General features: G+C 36.8%; 1 protein-coding gene across 2 annotated transcripts; it reads right to left on the reverse strand.

Moving 5' to 3' along the window:
- Positions 1-986: 986 nt before the first annotated feature.
- On the reverse strand, positions 987-18,456 carry TMEM170A (transmembrane protein 170A). 2 transcript variants are annotated; one of them, XM_051974675.1, is made up of 3 exons: positions 17,687-18,456; positions 8,054-8,155; positions 987-5,236 (listed from the first exon to the last, which is right to left on the reverse strand). In XM_051974675.1, the coding sequence occupies exons 1-3, from the start codon at positions 17,817-17,819 to the stop codon at positions 5,106-5,108; spliced, it is 366 nt and encodes a 121-aa protein (XP_051830635.1). In that variant the 5' UTR covers positions 17,820-18,456; the 3' UTR covers positions 987-5,105. The 2 variants fall into 2 exon arrangements, with proteins under 2 accessions (XP_051830635.1, XP_051830634.1); XM_051974674.1 differs by having other exon boundaries at positions 7,985-8,155.
- Positions 18,457-19,627: the final 1,171 nt, after the last annotated feature.

Raw genomic sequence — 19,627 nt, forward strand, 5'->3', positions numbered from 1 at the left:
TTTTTCTTGTGCAGCAAGATAACTATATAAGTATGTATACATATATTGTATTTAACATATACTTTAACATATTTAATATGTATTGGACTACTTGCCATTTAGGAGTGGGGGTGGGGGAAGGAGGGAAAAAGTTGGAACAAAAGGTTTTGCAAGGGTCAATGCTGAAAAATTACCCATGCATATGTCTTGTAAATAAGCTATAAAAAAAAAAAAGATAATTGCTTAACTTTTCCATTCTGTAAAATGGAAATAATTCCTATTTCATATTTATTATGAGGCTCAAATGAAATAATGTAAGTAAAGCACTCTGCAAAGCTTAAAGTTCTAAATGAATAAATCACCTCTGCAGATTTTTACATATCTATTTTAATGGCCTGTGATGTAGGTTAATTACTTCCAAATTAATCCATTTTTAAACTCTGAAATACATATTTCTGTTCACATCTTGACTGATTAGAATCCTGCACTTGGAATGAGAGCACTAATGCAAGTAAAGAACTTTGCAAACTTTTCAAGCCCTAGACAAATGAGATTGACTATTACTGACCATTCAGGGGTGGAGGGAAAGAAAGTTCCAGTTTGTATTATATAATGCTTCATTCTGTCATCACTATATCCTTCCACATCTAGCAGTTTGTCTTACTACTAAGAATATTGTTTAAAAAAAAATTCAAAAAAGTTCAATACTTGGTTCAAGTTGAAGCAAACAAATCCTATGTGACAGTCATATGACAGCAGTGTTAACATTCCATCTCACATTTAGTATAGTCACATCTCTGAACAACAGCCAAAAAACAACTCAAGGAGAAAATACAAACACACAATAGTACAAGAGTAATAAAAAGTACTGTTAAGTGATAGAAAAACCCATATTAAAACATTTTCTGGGATGAAATCTGCATTGGTCAGGTCACTTCGCAGCAATCATAAAAACATTAAACAGTACAGTCACTCTCTACACCAAAGAAATAAAGTTCCAGTCAGAATAATGTAATTAATTTTTATTGGTAAATGTTGACACCAGATTAGAAATGTCAGTAGAAAAATAAAATTGTAGTTGCTTTCTCTCATACAAAGATTTGATCTTATTGTCTGTAGCAGTTGGTGAAATAATTTTAATACAAAAGGGTAAGCTGATTTAAATTACAACCAGCATACACAGTGTGCGCACAACAGTGAAGAGCCTTCTAATGTGGATAGTTAATGGCACCAGTGCTTTTACATGCAATGAAACTATTCCTTGGTGTTTTTTAAAATTAGGCTTTATAACATAACAAAACTTAATGTAAACCACAGTAATTAGAAAATAAAGTTGGATCAAAGTTTTTAAAAGCTTGAAAGATGAATCAATTTAAACACATATGAGGAAAATTTAGAAGGTAATTCTGTGCATGAACAAAATGTATCTCACTGGCTCCATGTTTCATAAAAGGTTAGGGTCTTGTTGCTTTTTAAAAAAATAGAAGGCTGTGCTGATGATCCTAGAATAAAGATATGTTTTGATCCCATGTTCTCCTTTATTCTGGAATTCATTTCTGTACATTAAAAAACATTTCCATGAAAGCTTATTTTCCACTCCACAGTGCCACAATAAAGACATGAAAGATCAGCTTTGGTTGTACATGAAAGGGAAGAAAAAACCCAAGGAAGAGGCACAATATTGGTTTTATCAGCTTTTTGATTTAGAAGGAATTAAACAGAGGAAATTATCATTTGTTCTTAGGAAATTCAGTTTTGAGGGGAAAAATAAAAACATAACATACAATATATGAAAGTGCTATTCAAACCAAGCATCAATTTCTTTCCTCCCTAAATAACTGCATTTCTAATAGTGGAATAAAAGGAGTTCCATTATTTATCTTGACATAAATAAATGCTCCCTGAAAACTTAATTCAAGCTACATACATTTCACATAAAATCTATGTACAGCATTCATAACCACTCAAAAGAGAGCATATCACATATTGGGACTGGCCACATGAACACTGAATATGCAGTAATTTGAGGAAACATATGCTATATGCTGATAAAAGAGCAGCTGAACCAAAAAGATGAAAGACAGAAACTAGGAGGCCTTTCCAGATGCCTTATTCTCTGTGCTTTGATACAAACATAACTAAACCCCAGAACCATAACAGTAATTATATTTGGTGATATGTATGTGTATATTTGTAACATTCACATATCCCTTTGAATATAAAAACTGTTATGAATATATCCTATGGAACAAAAGAATCAAAATAATCTCTTATTACCCTGTTAATTAAGTCCAATATTATGCTGCAACATAGATAAAATTTCTCAACTTGAAATTAACAATTATGAGTATGTTTGCAAATAGCACTCTCCTGAAATGGACTAATGCACTCAACCAAAAAGCTCCTTCAGAAAAAAAGTCTAAAGATTAAATATTTTTATGATCTAAAGGAAAGCCTCAAGTATACTGGGTCAACTCCCTACGGTAGGATTTATGAGAAATCATGGCCAAGAGTTCCATAATGGGCTGCAATCTGCATCACTGGACAGAACACCCACATCTTTGACATCAAAGATCCACTGAAGTATTGGTCTAATGTAGCTATTAACAGGTAGAAATAATTTTTATTTAAAGGGTATCAGCAATGAGCAGAGTAGTAAGAAATAAGATAGTCCAATCTTAGGACAAAATGATTTTGAGAGTAATGTAGGTGAAGTTTGTTCAACACAAAGTAGTATTAGTAGCCTTTTTGTCTTAAGGTCTAATAGCCCTTTCAACTTGTAAAGCCTAACTAGTGGTTGACTGACTACATGAAGAAAACCTGGGATTCAGTTTTGATTCAAAAATTTAAAGGCAAAACTTTGGCTCAGTTAAAATTTAAACATAAAACTCTACACTGTGACATAGATGTTAACTATATGAGACTAGGGAAAAAAAATCAAAATACATTCAGAAGCTTGAGAACCTCAACAGCCAAATATAAGAAAATGGCTTCTATTCACTTTTATTCATGCCCATCCCAAAGTCCACTGAAACTTTTCAAAGCTAAGGTCTAATACTACTTGAATGGCAGTTATTACATGGCAACATCTGTCTAAAGATGAGAAGAAAAGCACTCACACAACTTCCAAAACACAATTTTTAGAAGGTCCCTGCAAAATCTACATTATATGATACTTGGGATGATTCCCCCAATTAAATTTATATCTGCTATCTTTCAGTGAATCTAAACAAAAGCCTAAGTGGTCTCAAGACAAATTATTCTCTCTGTGCAACAGACATAATAACTATTAGATAGTTATGTGGGAAGTGTGGGAAAATTTATCTACTGAATAACACTGCGTAGCACAAGATTTCAATAATGGCTCTAAATTGTGTGTGAATTTAAAACTGTCAGATTAAAATACTATTTGTTTCCACTTTTCTCAAGGATATGGCATTTATGATTTGGGTAAGTATTCTGCTAGTGATAAATCAGTTTTCATTTTGTGTGTAATGCCTTCATGATTTTTCTGTATAGTTCTCTTATTAGTGTTATCTATTAGTATTAGAGGCATGTGTATGTCTTTTTAAACAGATGCATATTACCACATTGTGTTAATGTGATAATATTATTATTAGTAGTAATAATTCCCTAACTTTTCATTTTTTCATTTACGGATCAACATTTAGTTACCTCAAGTAATCTAAATTATTCCAGAATCAGATCAAAAGAACCTAAAATTGACTGCATTCTGTGCCATGACAAATTAGGTAGTAAAGATCAACCTGGATATAATTTCTATAAATCCTATAATTAAGCCTCTCATCTTTAAGGTCACAGTTTTCAGGCCTATAATGAATGAAGATAAATTTCTAATTTATATCAAATGAACAAACAATAAAAGAACAAAAACTTAGCTAAAATAATTCTGAGTTTTATTCCTGGCACAGTAAAAAATTTTGTTTGTTGAGAAGTTTCTGTGATCTAATTTAAAAAGGGCAAAATGTGAAATAAAGGAAAGAATTAAGAAGAATAAACTAAAGTTAATTTTAGGCACTTTCTGGAATAAAACAGCTCTTATACAACTAGATAATATGAAAATTTGTTGAAAATTTAAGACTAAACAATCAAAAGCAACAACCTTACTTCAAGCTGAACTTCTACAAGCTAATGTGATCTTGTAAGGGGCACCCCACTTAGAATAAGCTTCCTTGAGAGCAACCGTGAAGAATCCCCTTCTTTCTGCCTTAATAAAGTGCATTCTGACTGATCAAGATAAAAATTTTTTAGTTCAAGTTGCTTTCTACTGGGCATCTCATCAATAAAATCAAATAAAGCTAACAGAATGAGAAAGAAGGTACAAGTGACAGATATTCAGAAAAAAAAATAGCAACTAACAAGCATATTTTGAGAATACAAAAGTGCATTTTCACATTAAAAAAAACTTAGAAGTTCTTATTAGCTCTTTACAAAGTGTTAAAATCAGAGGTCAAAATAGTTAACTACTTATTATCATCATCCAATAGTTGTTACTTTTTTTCCTTTAAACAAGGGGAAACAATGCTATTCCCACTGTTACATTTATATTGATTCCTCCACTATAATATTTCACCACATTTGTTCTCAGCTATAATCTTCAAACAAAAACCTACTTGGCACTTAACTGTCACAAAAATGTAACAAAATAAAAGTTGCAAAAGCTAACTTCAATAAAGCCTAATTCCCCTCAGACATCAGTGTATTTTGCTCTATAATTTTTGTATAGAGCTAAAACACTCAACTCTCATAGCTCTCACAGAATACTGGCACAAAAAAATTATCCAAATGTACTGCTGTGCAGGTTTGTATACAATTCCAAAAGAGCTCAAATGCTTGACATTTCTTCAAAGAGAAAAGCTGATGAACTCTATGATTTTTTTTTTTAAATAAGAAATCTGGACATCATCAAAAAGGTCTTTGGCTCATGGAGCTCTGTCTTCAAACAAAAGAAGGGACCAAGACAGCAGGTCTTCACAAACTCTTGTTCAAGCTGTTTCTATTTGAAAAACTTTAAATAAATTAGCACTTTTAACAATGCCCTTCCTTAATAAATATTCTGAAATTCTCTCTTCATGGTCTGTCCTATCACAGTCTGTAAGTAGATGCTATAGTGTTGCTAAAATCCGTAAAAAAGAAACCACCACTACACAAAATGTCTGACCAACACCTAAGGTGAGGGCTTCGAAAGGGATCATTTCTTTGCCTGCAGCTCGATAAACTCCAGCAATGGCTGCACCTGTTTTAAAAAGAGGGGGAGGGGAGAACAAAAGTTAATAAGAAAGAGAATATAGGATTTAAGATTCTATTATAATTACAATTCAGATTTTACTTAGTTTTGCAGATGATAGAGTAAATTTTGTAAAAATAGCCTTTTATCCCCATTCCTTCCCCTATCAGATCAGTCAACAAGGTATTAACTACTATGTTTTACATTTTACATGTACATGATTTACAAATCACTAATGTGAGTTAACGTGTGTATGAGATTTGGGAAGTAACTTCTTGAAACTAGATTTTGCTGTGATTTAGTAATCTTTCTGGAAGCAACCTATACTATCCCTGTCCCTGTCCCTGGTCTCAAGTCAGAGGCACAGGAATGACCTCTGCTTGGCTTAGCTAGTATTTCTATGCCTCCTGCTGAGAAACCTAGAATGTTTTATTGAAGACAGGAATTCTTCACTGTTTCAGAGAGAATTTCTCCATCACATATTTATATTTCCATTAATCCTTCCAACACCTTGAAGAATGCAAGAAAATAAATCTCCATTCATATGGAACTGCTGCAGACAAACAAATTTCAGCCTTCCTTGATTCATGCAGATTTTCTTTTCATTAAAAGCATATCTCTCCTGTTGAAGGGAGATGGATCCTAAATTCTTCCCAATGTTTCCATTAAATACCAAAATAGGATTTGGGGCTCACAGAGCGAAGATTTCTCTGGCCCCACTTTGTTCATTCATAAAATAGTTATGATTATCTACTATGTGCAAAGAACTCTACAAATATAAATCATTGTTTCTGTTCACAAAAAACTTAGAATCTAGCTGAAATAATGTACAAACTCATAAAACCATTCAGACAATTATACAATTAAGTGCTAAGATGAATGGAACAATGAGTATTTTAAATAGCAGAAAATAAAAGTTCAACATGGGCAAAGTGATGAAAGGAGGTTTACAAGCACTTTGAAGGTTCTATATAGGAGAATTATATATCAAAAAAGGTGTTAGGCCAGATGATCTTTAGAGTTCCTTCCAATTCAAAGACCTTAACTCTCCTTATGAGATCACAAAAATAAGATAGAAACATATTCAAGCCCTTTGAATCCATAGTTAGGGACCTTTTTCCTCTGGACAATGGAGAATCAACATTCATGATATAGAAGGAGGAGATCAGCTGGTCTAAGTCCCTTTGACATAACACTGGTCTTCAGGAATCTGCATATGCATAACTACCATCAAAAACTCATCCATTGTTTGGAGATTCATAAAAGAAAAGGAAACTCCACTGTACACGATAAGGTTGTTTCTGGTGAAAGGAGGAAAAAATTTGGCCAAGGCCTTACTTTGTTTGGCAAGTTAAATTTGTGCCATAACTCCCTGTAACTATATTAATTCTATGTTAGGAATTTTGGATCATAGATTTAGAACTGAAGGATCCCTTAGAACTCATCTAGTCCGAGCCCTTATTAAAAGGTGAGACAGCTGCAGCCCATAGAGAGCCAAAGCCTCAGTGTCAGAAACAGGATTCCAGCCACATCTTCCAGCTCCCAAAGTAGCCCTTCATCACTCTGGCTGTCATATTGATTTACAAATCCTGGGTACTTACCATTTCAATAGGCTCTCACATATATTATCTCATCTGATCCTCACAGAAATACTGTGAGAGAGGTAAATTAATACATCTATTTTAAAGATAATACCAATGCTCAACATGATAAATAGTCTGCCCAGGGTCACAGAGCTAGAAAAAAATAGGGCTGAGACTTGGACCAGTGTCTTCTGTCACTGGTCCATTTCAAGGCTACCTTTTAAAAGGAATATCTACAAATAGCAACTTAAATTTAAAAGAATTTTTATTTCTTTTTTTTCTTCTTAAAAACAAAAACAACCCCTTCCCCAAACACCAACAGAAACAGAAATCTCTTAATTGTGTGAAGAGTTCTTCATTTTGTAATTAGCCTTCCATTCCTAGCAACAAGACAACATATAGAATTAATTAATTATTGTGCAATGCACAGAATAGGCAGTTGGTGACTTGGTGGATAGAGCACTGGGACTGGGGTCAGAAAGATGTTTAAATCCATTTCCAGACATTTACTAGTTGTGTGACTCTGAACAAGTAACCTGCCTCAACAGTTCCCTTAATTGTAAATGGAAATAAAAGCGCTTATTTCCCAGGATTACTGTCAGAATCAAAAGAGATAATAATTGTAAAGAAGCATTTAACCCTGGAGTTGGCACATAGTAGGCATCATATAAATGCATATTCCTTTCCCCAATACCAGTAAATAAATCATACAGAAACAGCAGCTAACTGTAGTAGAAAGAAGTGATGACTTCTATTAAAATATATATTGTTTTAGGGAAGCTGGGTGGCACAGTGGATTGAGCACCAGCCCTGAAGACCTGAGTTCAAATCTGGTCTCATACACTTAACAGTTCCTATGGGACTCTGGGAAATCACTTAACCCCAATTGCCTCAGCAAAAATAAAGAAAGAAAGAAATATGTGGTGTTGTTTTTTTCCTTTCTAAAAGATCTTAATTCATGAGATGGGGGAAACTTTCAGAAATAGTCCCCACCAGTGAAAAGACAAAATATGTGAGGTAACAGGAAGTAAGAGATCAGTCAAATCAGGGAATCTCTTTAAATTGTATTCTTTTTGTTAGTCCCACTTAACCAAGTTTCCAAAATGATCCTTAAAGTTAAGTTGATTAGACATATCAAACTTGTTCAACCAATATTTTTTAATATCTAACATACTTGTCAAGATTCCAGCAGTAATTGGTCCCACGATGCCCATCAACAGGATGCTTACAGACATGAACCTACCATATTTGTGATGCCTGAGGGTGAATAGTGCCAATAATCCAGCAGGGACGTGGAAGGAGAGAGAAGATACCAATGCCCACAGGAACACACCATACCACATTTCTAGGAGAGAAATTAAAAGTCTGAAGTTGAGTTTCTCACTATAATAATTGAAAAAAAAAAGTCTCATAGAACTTCAAATTCAAATTTGAAAACGATTTAAATGCAGCTGTTTGTATGCCTCAATCTTATATATAAAAACATTTTAGCCTCATTTCTAAAACATATAGAGTTTAAGAATACAAGCCATTCTCCAATGGATAAAAAGTCAAAGGATATGAACAATTCTCAGACAAATTAAAGCCATTTCTAGTCATATGAAAAAATGTTCTGTATCATTATTAATTAAAGAAATGAAAATTAAGACAACTCTGAGGTACTACTGCTCACCTCTCAAATTGGCTAAGGTGACAGGGAAAGATAATGATAAATGTTAGAGAGGATGTGGGGATACCAGGACACTTACACTGTTGGTGGAGTTGTGAAGCCATAAAATAATTTTGGAGAGCAATTTGGAACTATGCCCAAAGGGCTATCAAACTGTGCATACCCTTTGATCCAGCAGTGTTTCTGCTAAGCTTGTATCCCAAAGAGATCATAAAAAAGGGAAAAGAATACACATGTACAAAAATGTTTGTGGCAGCTCTTTTTGTAGTGGCAAGGAACTGGAAACTGAATGAATGCCCATCAGTTGGATAATGGCTGTATAAGTTATGATATATGTATGTTATAGAATTATTGTTCTATAAGAAACGATCAGCAGGATAATATCAGAAAGATCTGAAGAGAGAAGAATTGATGCAAAGTGAAGTAAGTAGAATCAAGAGAACACTATATACAACAACAACAAAATTATGTGATGATCAATTGTGATGGACTTGGCTCTTTTCAACAATGAGGTGATTCAGGCCAATTTCAATAAATGTGATGGAGAGAACAATCTGCATCCAGAGAGAGAACCATGGAGACTGAATGTAGATTACAACAAGTATTTTCACCTTTTTTGTTGTTTGCTTGTTTTTTCTTTTCTTTCTCTTTTGATCTGATTTTTCTTGTACAGCATAATGAATATAGAAATATGTTTAGAAAAATTGCACATGTTTAACCTATATGGGATTAAGGTGGAAAGAGAAGGAGAAAAATTTGGAACATAAGGTTTTGCAAGGATGAATGTTGAAAACTATCTTTGCACAGCATAGCATAATAATAGCATAAAAAGCTATTATAAATGATAAATAAATAAAATAAATAGTGAAACACTCTAGTGAAATACCACATAGCTGCCACCAACTCAAACTCTAAGGAAAAGAGTCAACTTGAAAAGAGTCAAATCCAAAAAACTCAATTTGAGAAATATACCTATCCCACTTCACTCTAGAGCAATGGGTACAACAGAAGCATCTCATGCTAAATTTTGCAATATAGTGAGTAATGAAGGTTGCATGGGACCTGTCCAAATGTACAAATCAAAAGCAAAACCAATAAATCCTTGAATCTGAGCTTAAAAAACAACTTGACTTTTGAAAAAATCAAAAATATCTTTCTTGGGTAAAAAATTGTTCTTTACTTTAAACTCACTCTCCATAAACTCGATAGGCTTTAATGTTCACAATTTAATTAAGGATTACTTCAATTTCCTCTTTGTACTTGGGTACTTTTGTGCTTCACCACATAGTAGACACTTAATAAATCCATGTTTATTTCCTTCCTATTTCAGAACAGAGGTGATAGATAGTCATTCAATAAGCATGTACTAGTCACCAACTGTATGCCAGTCATGGTGCTAAGAGAGTCTGGGTGAAATGCAAAACAAAAATGAAGCAGTGACTGTCCCCAAGAAAGTCACATTCTAATGGGAAGGCAACACAGAAAAGTCACAAAGTAGTTTTGGGAAAAGAAGCAGCACTGGCATAGGGGAGGGAGAAGTGATGAATTTCAGGAATATCTTGGATGTGCTGGGTCTTAAAAGAAACTAAAAGGTGCAGATGAGGAAGGAGTGCTTTCTGGAGGAGAGGGAAGGAAGGAAGCCAAAGAGATCCCAGGGTTGGAGATGGAGTAGTCTACATAGGAAACCACAGAGAGGCCAACATTACAAGACCAAAGAACACCCAAAGGACAATGCCAAAACATGCACTTTTTTTTTTTTAAATGAAAGCTTTTAACTTTCAAAACATGCATAGATGATGTTCAACATTCACTCTTATAAAACTTTGTATTCCAAATTTTTTCCCTCCTTCCCCCACTCCCTCTCCTAAGATGGCAAGTAATCCAATATGTGTTAAACATGTACAATTTTTCTATACATATTTCCACATGTATCATGCTGCACAAGAACAATCAGATCAAAAAGGAAAAAATGAGAAAGAAAACAAAATGCTGACAAATAACAACAAAAAAAAATGAAAATACTATGTTGTGATCCACATTCAGTCCCCATTCTCCCCTCTCTGGATGCAAATTGCTCACTCCATCACAAATTTATTGGAATTGCCAATTGCTGAAAAGGCCATGTCCATCATCATATAATCATTCTTGTTGCTGTGTACAATGATCTTCTGGTTCTACTCACTTCACTCAGCATCAGTTGATATAAGTCTCTCCATACCTCTATGAAATCATCCTCCTGATCACTTCTTATAGAACAATAATATTCCATAACATTCATATACCATAACTTATTTAGCCATTCTCCAGCTGATGGGCATCCGCTCAGTTTCCAGTTTTTTGCCACTACAAAAAGGGCTGCTACAAACATTTTTATACATGTAGGTCCTTTTCTCTCTTTTATGATCTCTTTAGGATATAAGTCTAGTAGAGACATTGCTGGACCAAACCACAGTTTTATATCCCTTTGAATATGATTTCAACTTACTCTCCAAAATAGTTGGATCAGTTCACAACTCCATCAGCAATGCATTAATGACCCAGTTTTCCCAAATCCCCTCCAACATTCATCATCTTTTCCTGTCATCTTAGCCAATCTGAGGTATGTAGTGGTACCTCTGAGTTGTCTTAATTTGCATTTCTCTGAAAAATAGTGATTTTTCATATGAGTAGATATGGTTTTGATTTATTTGTCTATTTATCAATTGGAGAATGGCTTGAATTCTTATAAATTTGAATCAATTCTCTATATATTTTAGAAACAAGGCCTTTATCAAAACCTTTGGACTTTAGATTTTTTTTTCCCAATTTATTGCTTCCCTTCTAATCTCATCTGCATTGGTTCAAAACATACACTTTTGTTTCAATAAATTTTTTTAAAAGGAAAACATAGCAAAAAATAAAAGGAACCTCAGCCCCAAGTTTACTCTTTTGCTTATGGCTTTTGGGGAAGCCCTGTGATTTTATCACTGTCAAGTCAGATCTGCAGCTGCTCTGCAATTTCCAGGCTCAGAGAGCTGCCAGGGTGGTCTAAAAGGTTCAAAGTAAATGCCTTCCTACATGTGTCAAAAGCTAAAATTAAAAAGTGGGAAGGAAGTACCAGTTAATACTCAATAAACTGATTAATTAAGCATCTACTGTGTATCAGACAATATACTAAATAAGCACTGGGGATATAAAAAGAAAAAGATAAGCACCCTGTCCTCAAGGAGCTCATAATCTCATGGAGGAGACAATATGCAAAAAAATACTTACAAAGCAAGTTATTATGGGATATATTGGAAATAATTAATGGCAGCAAGACACTAGTGTTGAGAGAGGTTGGGAAAAGCTTCCTGTAAAAGTTGGGATTTTAGTTGAGAAATAAGAGAGGCAGAGATGAGAAAGAGCATTCCAGGACTAGGGGACAGCCAGAGAAGATGCCTAAAGCCAGAAAGTGGGATCAATGGATGCAAGAGGTGGTGGGGAATGAGGACTGGAAAGATAGGAGGAGACTAGGTTATGAAGGGCATTGAATGGCAAACTGAGGTTTTTTTTTTTTTTTTTTGGGTTTTTTTTGGGGGGAGAGGGGTAATCCAAATAGGGTAGTCACTGGAATTTACTGAGTGAAAGCAGCAGGGAAGGTTTTATATGACATGATAAGACCTGTGACTGATAAAGATCACTGCAGTGTCTGAATGGAGGCTGAAGCAGACTGACCTGAAGCAGGCAGACCCACCTCCAAGTTGTTGCAATACTCTCAGGGTTTAATAAGGGGAACCTGCATCAGGAGTATGGCAATTTCAGAGGAAAGAAGGAAGCATACAGGAGAAATGGGGCAGAATTGAAACAGATAGGTCTTGGAAAGAGAATGGTGGAATCCAGACTGACTCCTAGGTTTTGAATTTGAGGGACTAAGACGATGCAACTGCTCACTGGAATAACAGGGAAGGCAGATTTAATGTCATTAACACCTTTGCTTTATTCAAACCAATTTTATTAGAATTAGATTCATATATATTCCACAAAGCTTATACATTTTTTTTAAATCAGGAAGTCATTGCACCTTCTCAAAGAAGCAAAATTTTAACCAGTCATTAAAATAAAAGCTGGAGATATTTAACAAGGGATCTGATAACAACAAGAAAATAGCCATACAGCATATTTTTACCCACTAAAGACACTAAACTAAAGACACCCACTAAAGAATCAACCAAGAAGTTTTATATCATCACTTTAGAATTTCAAATCCTACCAACAGTCCTCCATAAGGCATAAATGAGGACTGAATCATAAATGAAAACAAAGTAAAAAAAAACCAAGGATTTGTACGCTAACAGTGAATCATATTTAATCCTTTTCTAGCTCTAAATTCAGACATCAAATATAATAAAATACTACATGCAATAAAAATCACATAACTGTAGTGCTTCCTCCAAAAGTTACAATCACTATTAACAATGTTTTTGATAGAATCTAGGGTGATTTGGATTTCTTGAATTGTGTGTGTGTGTGTGGTGGAATATTTAAGTAGCTTCAAATATAAATATAGAAATGGCTTCATCTATGCCTACTGACTTCCTTTTTGTCCCCAAATCCCTCCTTTACAGGAAGCTTTTCCCAACTCCTCTTAATTCTAGTGCGTTGCCTCTATTAATTATTTCCTATATATTCTATAATAACTTGCTTTGTAAGTATTATTTTTGCGTCTTGTCTCCTCCTTGAGATTGGGAGTTCCTTGAGGGTAAGGGGCTTCTTTTTGTATCCCCAAGGTTATCTGACATACGTGCATATGTATGCCTTAAAATAGGAAGGTTTAAGACTCAAAATTAACCAGTTAAGATTTTAATAAATACAACTAGGAAAAAAGTTTATTATAACGATTCATAATACCGCATATATACTTTCTGATTGATAGGACTATTAAAGAGCTCTCAAAAGTAAAAAAAAAATGTCTATTCAGCATGGAAAGTTAGAGCTTTGAATTCTGAGGTTTATCACTCAGGAAATTATAAATTGATTTTTTTCCCTACTTGCACTTGAATTTGACTCTTGGTCTTTAGCTTAACTCTCTTTACACTTACTCTTTCCTCTCACCCATATTGTCCTTTGAGTCTATAAGAAATGAAATAAATAATAAACCCTATTCCATAGGGCACATTTGAAAAAATTAAGCCATTTCACTTCTCCCTATTGTACATTAAGTTTGCTTTCTTCTTAAGAGCTCTCTATTGATTGCTTTATAATTCAAATCCTGTCAATATCATTCCTGTCATCTTGCCTCCTTTGTTTTAGCCTCCAAGGATAAGGTGGCTCTTCCTCTGGCCAAGGAAAATCTCTACTTATGTCTTGATCCCTGTGTTTAATGTATCTCCCCTCATCATAAAATGGAAGCTCCTTGAGGTCAGGGGCTGCTTTGTGTTGCCTTTGTATCCCAGCCCCTGAGATGATTCCCAGTTCATAGAAGAAGCTTAATAAATACTTGTTTAACAAAATAAGATTTAATACTAGGAGTTTTAATGTGTGATAAAACACTTTTAAGAATGATTTTTCCAGAGTGACAGCAAATTTTAGCTAAAGAAAAGTAGGGTGGCATGTTATGTCCTATTGGAAAGAATACCCACATTTATAAAACATATAGAAATATTTTTTAAAAGGCAGCCATACTTCCTAAATCTGTGGCATCAGATTTGTCCTCGATTCTTGCATCTCCCTCATCTCATACCCAATCAGTTCCCAAATATTAGTGATACTATCTCTACAATGCTTCTGCATCACAAAGTTATCAGGTTAGGTCAAGCACTCATCACCTGCTGCCTGTACTTCCCTGCTCTCCTTGAACTCTGCTTTCTCTAACCCATCTAGGTGGGGACACAAATGACAAACTGCTATTCCTGAAGAACAGGCCTGATCACATCACCCCTGTTCAACAACATTCCATGATTCCCCATTGCTTAGAGGCTCTTGGGCAGGCACGTCAGTCCCTTTGGAACAGGTTCCCACCTCTTCTGTCAGTCCATTTTCACAGTATTCCCCTTTGAGAACTCAAGCCAAATTTCCCCAAGTGGATATCCTAACTGACATCTCCATAAAGAGTGTCTTAAGAAATGTTAATAAAATGACTCAGGTGGATTTGGAGTAAGAAATTAATCCAAACATTCAGAATTTGATACGATTTTGGGTGGTTTGGGTCATATTATTTTACCTAACTGGGTCTCAGTTCCTTTCACTTAGATTTGTTTGGGTTTGGGCTCAATTCTAGCCTAAAATCTATAACACAAAAATAATCCAGGATAAAACCTTCTCCATAAAAGAGAAATAAATTTAGTCAACCAAATATATAGTATACATTTAATTTATACAGCCTTTCCCCTATTGAAATCCTTCTCTCCCTTTACCAACACTAGCTCAAATCTTGACTTCAGAAAGAAATCTTTCCTTGTCTCCAATCCTTCCTTCTGGAAGAAATTAATTTTTTGGCCTAAAACTTCACACTTCTTTCCTATATTGTCCCCCTATATTGGAACTGCTTACTGGGTTGGGAAGGAGGAAAAGGTAGAAAAATTCGGAACACAAGGTTTTGCACACAGCATCATGCTAGCGATAAAAACTAAAAAACAAACAAACAAACAAACAAACAAACAAACAAAAAAACTTCAATTAAAAAAAAATGTCTGAGGTTTGAATTGAATTAATGTCTTTCTGACTACATGCTGAGCACTCAATTCACTGGATCACCCTAGCTTCTGTAGAGGATGTCCCAGGAGGTGATGGACTCCCCTTCACTGAAGGTCTTCAAAAAGGCTAAATGAATACTTGATCAGTAAGTAGCTCAGTGTGATTACTTCTTTTGGGTATGGCCACTGAAGGCTCCTCCAACTATAAAAGGTGAAAATTCTGTGATGGAAAGTTTCATTTCTTATAGACTCATAGGACAATATGGGTGAGAGGAAAGAGTAAGTGTAAAGAGAGTTAAGCTAAAGACCAAGAGTCAAATTCAAGTGCAAGTAGGGGAAAAAATCTGAGGGATAAACCTCAGAATTCAAAGCTCTAACTTTCCATGCTGAGTAGACAATGAAACCCGAGTAACCTTTTCAAGGGGATCAAAATGGGAATTTTGTGAGATTCAGGATACCTGGTATTAGCTAAACTGAAGTAGATTTTGGAATTTCAATCAATATAAAATTTTAAAGGCTATCACTATGCTTATTTTATTTATAGCCACCCAAAAACCCAATAGAATTACATGTTAGAAATGCTTTTTAAGATACAAGGCATATAAAAGAGATTCCTCTGTATCCAGAATAATTATACCTTTCAGCACTAAAAGCAGACCAGGATGATCACAGCAAATTCAGTACCTATGATTTCTTCCACCTGGAGAACTCCTAGTATGGAAATGGCTATGCTTGGGGAAACTTTTAAATACATATACATGATCATTCAGCTGGTGTGTTATTAGAGGTAGGCCTTGAACCCCCTATCTCCTTCCCCCCCCATGAAGACCTTCTTTCTTTCCCCTTCTTTCCACTCTACCACAGATGGATTGGTAAAAGCACTGGACCTAGAAGTTGGTAATAGTATTTTTTTCAAATACATGTAAAGATAGTTTTCAACAATTCACCTTTGCAAAACCTTGTGTTCCAAATTTTTCTCTCTTTCCCTCCTTCCCAACCCAGCAAGCAATTCCAATATAGGGGGACTTGGAAGTTTTATGTGAGATAACGTCAGGCTATACCCACTTAATATTTGGAATTTTGGGTCAAGCCCACTAACCAATTTGAGTTATCTGAAAAGATTGCTTTATCTGGACAATAGGAATAACTGTACTTCCTAAGATCAGGGAGAGTCAAATAGTGAAAAAATCTTTTCTATCCTTCCATGCTGCAACTCAGATAGGGTCTCCTGAAGGAAGCCTTCCTTTATACTTCTCTAGAAGTTTAGTGCTCCCAGTCCTCAAACCACTTATACTTCAGATGACTCTCTTCCATATTATAACTTGTATTACAGCTATCTGGATCTGAAACCAGAGTTTGGGTTTCACTATCTCTTTGTATTTTCAGTCTGTCAGTAGTAGCTAGGTGATAATTGTTTTTGAAATTGAATCAAATAATATATGAAAAGTAACCATTCAATCAAAACATTAGAATCACTAGACTAAACCATCTAGCAGAACTCTCTTTTTTACAGATAAGGAAACTGAGGCTTAGAAATATTAAGAAACTACTTGCCCAAGATAACAGTTCATAAATGGCAGGGCCAGGACATAGCACAGATCTCCTCAGGCCACCCATTTTTCTCAGTCCCCACAGACCTAAGATATAACTCTTTAAAAAGAGACCATCTGAGTTCAGTCTAACTCGGATTGCAGAGTGTGTATGAATTGGACTTTTTAAAAAATTACACATTTTATACTCAAACTTATTTTGGACTGATATACTGTCAACCATGTCCTTATATGTTTCTGGTCAAGATTTCAAATTACTGGAGGCGTCTATTCCAACTCGGGTTCAATTCTGCCACAGATATTTCTCAGATGGCCAGCCGGGTCGTGCCCGGCCATCTGTCCTGGCCAAGGAGACCAAAAGCAGCACCCCACGTGCAAGGATTCACCGGGATGGCAGCTGACCACTCCGCGGCCACTGTCCGTCCTCTCTCTGGGACCCTTCACACAATCTCCGCCCTTCAAACCCGCCCTCAGACACTGAGCAGTTTCCCCCTGCCTCAGTTTCCCCACGTGTCAAACAGAGAAACCACGAACCTCCTTGGTTTTGGTAAGGAACAAATGAAGCCCTTGGAAAGCCTTAGTAAGCCTTAAAGAGCGATATAGGCGAGAACTATTGTTATAGAAGCTGGTCAGTTTTACAAAGGGCCAGTCCTGCCCTCCCCCGCCCTGGCGGTTCCCGAAAGGCCACCCTTGGGGACTGAGGTCCGGCAATGGATACTCAATCAAAGACAACTGTCCGGCTCCCAGTACTCCTGCCAGAGGCAGCTCCGCCCGCGCCCTATGCAAGCCAAAGCACCCGATATAGAAGAGGCTCTTGGGCTGCAGCCAGCGAGGGCCGAAGTCCTCCCTCCGCTCAGGACGCCGGCAGGTCCCGGGTCAGGGGGCGGCCAAGGCCTGAAGGACTCGGTCCGCCGGCTTTGGAGTGGGCGGCGCCGGGTGGATGTCATGTGATAAGAGGGGGAGGTGCAACCCCCCCCTTGCGCAGGCGCAGGCGCGACCGGTACCTGGAAAGGAGCAGAGGGAGGTGGAGTTGGGGCAGAGCGTCCCGTTGCCCACCCGCGGCACCAGTTTCAGGCTCAGGATCTGCTGCAGGAGCCCGGCCGAGCCCCCGCTCCCGCCGCTCCCCTCGCTCTCCATCCTGCAGCCATTCACCTGCGCGAGAAGACAGCGAGAGGATCCGAGGGGGCGGCCGCCACCACAGTCGCCGCTGCCACCGCCTTCGCGTCACCCACTCCCCTCCCCACCCCAGACGCAGCCCTCTTCCTCCCTCCGCCAACAGGCGCTGTTTAGTGATGGCCTCCCACCAATCGCTACACGCTCCGGACGGAGTGGGGGCGTGGTCACACATAGTCCCGCCTCTGACGTTGAACGTTCCGCCTCCTTACAGAATGAGCTTTGCCTATACCTGCTGGGTCCCCGCTGCAGCAAACGCCGCTACTCTGCACTGCCCTCTACAGAAGATAAAGGGAATTGCACGCACCAGCACCGGCTCTGGTCTCTTTCCGAGTGTCACAAAAGTCTTAGTGGGTTTTGAACTTTATTATATTTTGGGGTCATCTTGTATACATTTAAAAAGGAATTTTTGTGAACCCTCTTATCATTTATACTGAAAGCAAACTTCCCATTCTCTCGAGAACCTTTCTGGTTATCAAAGCACTGCCTAAAAAAATTCTGATCCGACACTTGAAAACATCTCTTGGGGGTGAGCTTGCCCCCAGAAGGTGGGACAGGTCATCTCTGGTGACAACCACAAAGTCTGACCTTCAAGAATAAACTCACCTGCCAGATTTTCAGATGCAAAATACGGAAGCGAAGGAGCGTTTCAATTGTCAGATGGATGCACTTGTCCTGGAGTGAATTTGCTTCCTAGCTAATGTAATTAGCAAAGTAATCAAAGGATCCTAAAAACGGCCTTCTTCACTTTTTTTTGTGGCCTGCATTCCTGATTGCCTCTCAGAATAATGATTATAAGTGCAGAGAAATGAAACGACTTAGTGCTTTCCCCACTACACTGGGCAGATCTGACAAGGAATAAATGCTAATAATAAATAGGAGTGTTTGTTGGTTTGACCATGAGAAAATAAAGAATCAAGGTCAGAGGTTTAGAGTCAGGTCCACAAGTGACTGGACTTTAAGATGTCAGGCAAGCTGCTGCTGCTGCTGGTGGGATGATTACCTGACACTTAGGTATATGTGTGTTCTATTTCTCCTATTAGATTGTGGTCTCAGAAGGGAAGGGGCTGTTGCTCCTGTTTCTTTCCTATGTTTCTAAAGATAGGATTCTTGGCTTAATTACTAACTTTCTCTAAGATTCCAAGTCAGTAAACCGCCTGGTTTTCTTTCCGATTTGTTAAATAGGGACAATAATACCTCACAGGGCTGGTTATGTAGGTAAAAGCTTTGAAAAGTATTGTTTTTAATGACACTTTTCCCCTTCAAAAAATCCCCACAATCTTTCACCTTTTAAAAAAAAAAAAAGGCTCATCTTTTAAACGAGATTTTTCCAGGAGGTGATGCTATATGGAATATTAGAGTGTACAGATATTTAAACTTGAGGATCATCCAGTGGGGAACAGAGAGCTATGTTGCAGGTGCAGGTACCAATACACTGACACTGAGAAGAACTGAGCAAAGGAAACTATTTAAGAGGATACCATCAGAGAGACATTTGATTGGAAAAGGGAAGAGTTCTGTCACTTGGTATGAACAAAAGAGCATTGATGGACAACACACACATCATACCCAGTAGATTGGTTGGATTCCTTGTGGAGGTTTTATGAGAGGAGGTACACACAAGAGTTACACAAGATGAGAGGACCATGGATGGGTTGAGATGTGCATCACGGGAAAAAGTACCTCCACTGACTCATTGAAGTATCTTTGAACTTTTGTGGGGATATCAAAGAAAAGAGAATAAACATTTATATATTGTTGTTCAGTCATTT

This window comes from Antechinus flavipes, chromosome 2, assembly GCF_016432865.1.
Source record: "Antechinus flavipes isolate AdamAnt ecotype Samford, QLD, Australia chromosome 2, AdamAnt_v2, whole genome shotgun sequence".
Taxonomy (NCBI): domain Eukaryota; kingdom Metazoa; phylum Chordata; class Mammalia; order Dasyuromorphia; family Dasyuridae; genus Antechinus; species Antechinus flavipes.

Bases quoted from the DNA above. Each gene is read 5' to 3' on its own strand.
- TMEM170A (XM_051974674.1), bottom strand. From the start codon at position 17,819: ATGGAGAGCGAGGGGAGCGGCGGGAGCGGGGGCTCGGCCGGGCTCCTG. The intron at 8,156-17,686 runs GTACCGGTCGCG...TTTCTCTCCTAG, and splicing joins CTCCCTCTGCTCCTTTCCAG to AAATGTGGTATGGTGTGTTC. The intron at 5,237-7,984 runs GTATGTTAGATA...TTTTTAAAACAG, and splicing joins TACTGCTGGAATCTTGACAA to GTGCAGCCATTGCTGGAGTT.